The sequence below is a fragment of the Conger conger genome, chromosome 7 (genome assembly GCF_963514075.1).
Source record: "Conger conger chromosome 7, fConCon1.1, whole genome shotgun sequence".
Taxonomy (NCBI): domain Eukaryota; kingdom Metazoa; phylum Chordata; class Actinopteri; order Anguilliformes; family Congridae; genus Conger; species Conger conger.
Window position 1 is genome coordinate 58,299,405 of NC_083766.1, and position 5,000 is coordinate 58,304,404.

At 54.5% G+C, this 5,000-nt stretch overlaps 1 protein-coding gene across 5 annotated transcripts in view; it reads right to left on the reverse strand.

The window, feature by feature from the left end:
* Nucleotides 1-5,000, reverse strand: part of stard13a (StAR related lipid transfer domain containing 13a) — a 70,093-nt gene that overhangs the window by 8,690 nt on the left and 56,403 nt on the right. For 4 of the 5 annotated variants that reach the window (XM_061247775.1, XM_061247776.1, XM_061247772.1 and 1 more), the window contains 3 exons: nt 4,454-4,517; nt 1,014-2,236; nt 80-250 (listed from right to left, as the gene is read on the reverse strand). In XM_061247775.1, the coding sequence (XP_061103759.1) occupies nt 80-250; nt 1,014-2,236; nt 4,454-4,517 (1,458 nt within the window). Of the gene's footprint in view, nt 1-79; nt 251-760; nt 764-1,013; nt 2,237-4,453; nt 4,518-5,000 lie in introns of all 5 variants that reach the window. The other variant, XM_061247774.1, reaches the window with a different exon arrangement.

Here is a 5,000-nt window from a genome sequence, read left to right on the forward strand (position 1 = left end):
TGTGTGCGTGTGTGTCTGAGAGAGAGAGACTGCTTCTCTGTCAGTGTGTGGTTATGACGCTGTAGCCCCGCCCCCTCACCAGGTCCAGCCGTGCTTATTGGACATGGAGTACTTCTCCATGATGGCGGTGAGGCGGAGAAGGGAGAACTTCTGCAGCAGGCTGAGCTGGGCGGCCGATTGGCTGCTGATCTGCAGCGAGGCCCCCGATTGGCTGAGGCGATTGGAAATCCTGAAACTGGGCCAACGCAGTCTAGGAATGATAGAAAACACACGATAATCACACATGTGTGTGAAAACACGATAATCACACATGTGAACACACACCGAGGCTTTCAAACATGAACCCTCCATCTGCGTTAAACCAGCAGTTCATTTACCTGCAGTGCGTTTAAGGAATGACCTCTCTAGGACAGCTTCTAAAACTGGAGTTAATTTCCCTGTCAGGAGAATAATATTCTATGTGTGTACGTTCCTGTGCTAAATATACCCAACTTATCTCATGACCCAATTAACATCCCTCATTTTGCTCCAGGAGCAGGGAGATACTTGATATGAACTTATCATGAAATCAGAGTTGGGATCAGTTCCATTTCTATTTCAGACAACTCAGGAAATGGACTGATGACCAAAGATCTGGCTGTTCCACTGGCTGTTCCACTGGACGGCAAATCAGAGCAGTACCAGCATTTAAACATCAGCTGAAAACACCTTCTAAATTAGCTCTCAGCTGGACTTTTTATTGGTTTTTCCATGAAATAACCTTCTTTATTCATTTGTTGATTTCTTTTTTTAAGTGCGTTTCTGACATTTTATTTGACTGTATTTGGAACAGAAATGGGAATCATCCGGAAACACACACACACACGGTAAAATGTCCAGTGTTAAATCAAGGACCATCATGTTCTCTGTGAGTGTTAAATCCACACTGGACATTTCAGTGTGCAGGACTGGGGTGTGGGGGATCGGGGGACCCCCTGGAGCGATCGGGGGACCCCCTGGAGCGCCTGACTCACCGCGTGGGCCGGGTGAGGGACGCCCCCACGCCGGAGTCGCGCCTCTCGCGGGTGCCGGTGGAGTCGGAGTCGTTGAGCGACACCCCGTCGCTGGGCGTGGTCCTGCCCTCGAAGTCCAGCGTGATCTGGCTGGAGGACTGCAGGCCGTTACACCCCCCGCCCTCCGGGGGCAGCGCGCGGCGGGACCAGCGGTCCACCACCCTCTGCAGCCCGCTGACGTGCTGCAGCACGTCGTCCAGGTGCGGGAACATCTCCTCCCTGTCCAGGTCCAGCAGGTCCCCGGTGCTGGCGTACAGGTGCGTGCCGGGGACGTTATCGTACACGCTGGCCCGACTGCCCCTGCAGGGGCGCGGCTGGGCCAGGAGGGGGCGGGGCTCGCGGCCGGCGGGGAGGGGCGTCAGGCTCTCCACGGACAGCGCTTTGGGGAAGGTCCCGGGCTTGTGGTCGCCGGGCACGTGCACCACCAGGTCGTCGTAGGAGCGGAATTCGCTCCGGCGCGTGGACTGGCCCCCCCGCCCCGCGGGCCCCCCCCCCGCGGGGCCCCCCGGCGCGTCCTCCAGGTACACGCCCCCGCGGCGGTGCTGGGCGGGGCTCGGGCGGGGCCGGCGCTCCTGCGGGCAGGGCGTGCTGGCCGCGCTGCCGCTGGTCTCCGATTGGCCGCTGCCCTCGCCGCTGGAGCCGGAGGGCGGGGCCCCGGCGGGCGCGGGCTCCGCCCCCCCGTTGCCGTTGACGATCTCCACGCAGCGCAGCGTCCTCAGCGCCTCCGGTTCGCGGCCCCTGAGCACCGGCGCGCTGATGACCGGCGCCCCCTTGTGGCCGGCCCGGTGGCCGCGCGGGCGCAGCTGCTCCATGCGGCGCAGGAAGTCCTTGGCGCGCCCGTGCCGCCCGCTCTTCGCCGGCAGCGAGCCGTAGTGCGCCGGGTCGCCGCCCGCGCCCGGCAGCAGGTGGGCGGGGTCGGGCGCGGAGGGGGAGGGGCTGGGGGCGGAGTCCGGGCTCTCCCGTCGGCCGCCGCTGCTCCCGCTGTGCAGCGAGGAGCCCTCCGGCTCGCTCAGGTCCGTCAGCACGCTCTCGCTGCTGGCCGCCGCCCGCAGCCCCGCCCCCGCCCCGCCCCCGCCGCCCAGGAAGCCGTCGATGTCCTGGAGGCGGGACCAGCGCCGGCTCCGCCTCTCGAACGTCCAGCGGTCGCTGATGGCGAACAGGTCCTCTTCATCGGAGTCTTCGCTCTGCTGGAGGACGCAGGGTTTAAGCGACATCGGCACAGAAACAGCGGCTGTTTTAGCCTCGTGCGCGATCTGGGGGCTCTATTATCCTTCCCAGTCGTTACTCTGTAAAGAGTCTTGTTACAGTCTTCTATAAAAAGCGCTACACAAATAACATTGAATTGAATTGAATTGAAATATGAAAAAAAATTGAAAAACCGAGGGCACTCGTCTGGATTAAAAGGCCTTTATTCTCTGGGAAGGGACATAAACTGCCTGGTTAACATGTTATGTGTCCAGAGAACAGAGGCTTTTAATTCATCTGAGTGCCTCTGTCTTTTCTCATGCCTTTCATCCTCTTGGAGCCCCAGTCATTAAATAACATCGCTGCACCGTGGAGGGGACCTCGTCCATCTTTCCTCCAGTTATGGATATATATATATTTATTTCACCCACGCCTTATTCATACCTTTTCCGTTGACCTTCATCGGACAGTGAAGGCCGCATGGCAGCCAACGCGTCTGTATTTTCAATATTATTTTACAATACGGTGCAGAGAGATAAATAAAGACTCACAATCTTAAACGCTTGCACCCTGGGGGGTGTTTCCCAGAGCAGGATCACTGAGTTAGCTGGATAACTGCGCTGGGAGGGTTCTTGGTTTTACTCAGCACAGTTATCCAGCTAACTCAGTAATCCTGCTTTGTGGGTTTTACTCAGCGCAGTTATCCAGCTAACTCAGTAATCCTGCTTTTTGGGTTTTACTCAGCGTAGTTATCCAGCTAACTCAGTAATCCTGCTTTGTGGGTTTCACTCAGCACAGTTATCCAGCTAACTCAGTAATCCTGCTTTGTGGGTTTTACTCAGTGCAGTTATCCAGCTAACTCAGTAATCCTGCTTTGTGGGTTTCACTCAGCACAGTTATCCAGCTAACTCAGTAATCCTGCTTTGTGGGTTTCACTCAGCACAGTTATCCAGCTAACTCAGTAATCCTGCTCTGTGAAACAATGCCCTGTTCTCTGACGGCTGAGTTTGATCTGGTCTTTGATCTGGTCATCTGAAAACCCAGTTCTGTTTAGCAGTGGGGATCTGGGGAATCAGAGTGAATTCCATTAGTGTTAAAGCTCACAAGCAACATTTCTCTTTACCCCAGAAAGCACTGTGTGCTCTTTACAGTGCGTTTGCAAAGACACAGGACTAAACGGGCTGCAGGCCTTTCAGTATTACCCAGTAATGGGGTGAACACTGTGTGTTAAGATAAGAGAGGATGGAGGAAGCACCCTATCATCCGTCATATTTATAAACACTCAGCGCAGCAGAGATAAGTGTCATAAATGCTCATAACAAACCTGCTTCATAACAGATGGGGCAAGATTTATCTGCCTTTTTATCAGTTAAATAGGAAATAAATGTGAGAAAGTGTGAATGATCAACTTTGAAACGGTTTTAAATGACATGCCATGCTACAATGACTAGATCACTGTGCAACAGGTTCAGCGTTACGCAAGGACGAGTATAATTCCCCAGAGACATGCGTAAATCTTCAAACCCGGAACAGCCGCCCTAAAGCCAACTCTCTCCCCTGAAGTGCCACAGGCCACATTCCGCGGGGGAACAACGTTCGGAAAAACAAACCTGGGAACGGCGTGGACTGAAAGGAGTCAATGACATAACAACGGAACACCGTTCTCAGATGTCATCGCGGGCCAGATCAGCGGGATTAGGGGCATTTGAGCCTTTAACAACATTCACAAACACGCACGGGACGGCGTGTGTTTCTACACCCCCTCCCTCCCCCAAACCACCGATCCAGAACACCAGAGCGTCCGTGGAAACACACACCTGACGCGTTAAGCGCTTCAGACCACGCCGGCCGGCAGTCTGCCGAAATCCGACCCTGACCCAAAACACCGAGGAGAGAAAAGAGTTCAGGAGAAAGCGCGGTCTGAGGATTTCAGAGATATCCAGTGAAAGGTATCGGGTTCTGGTACGAGTAAATATGCACCATGGCAACAATAACATGACAGGAATTCATCCTTGCCCTTGAGAAGCAGAATTTTATGCTTGTCAGTAGAAATCCCTGAACTGTGACTTACAGCAACAGAGACCTGCAGTAAGATCCGGAATGTCCCTGAAATGCACACCCCCGCAATGCCTGAAAAATGCTTATTTTGACAGCGCACACGCAGAGCTGATATTGACCACAACAGAGAGCAGAACCCAAACTCCACCTTTACTCACTTTCTTTCTGGGGATGCTCACATCCAGTTTCATCGAAGCGCACTTGTTCAAGGTGTTCAGCCTCCTGGAAAAGAGAAAGAGGGAGAGAGAGAGAGAGAGAGAGAGAAAGAGAGAGAGAGAGAGAGAGAGGAGGTCTCCAGGTCAGTTCCCTTCACACACTCTTCCTCTGGCAGATGCTTCCTCCTCTTCCTCATCCCCACACTGTAGTGGCCTGATCCTCCCGCACACTGACCCTGACTCCACCTCTCCTAAGACCTCATTATGACTAATTAGCAGGGTCTCCCAGTCAGTTCTGGTGGTGGGAGCAACAAGGCGGTTCCCATGGTGGCTGTGCCCTGCTGCTATAGGTTCACAAAGCGACAGCATGTTTTTCATTTCCCCAAGGATCTCCCCCCCCCCCACCACCCGCCCTGCACCCAAACCCCTCCCTGTCACTCAACCCCCCACTGTATTTCCTTTTTAAAGACCTTTGAAGTTGGTGTTCTGGAATCTTACTGGAGGTTCTAAGCCAGTCCATGTCAGCGTTCTAGAACTCCATTGCTTTCAA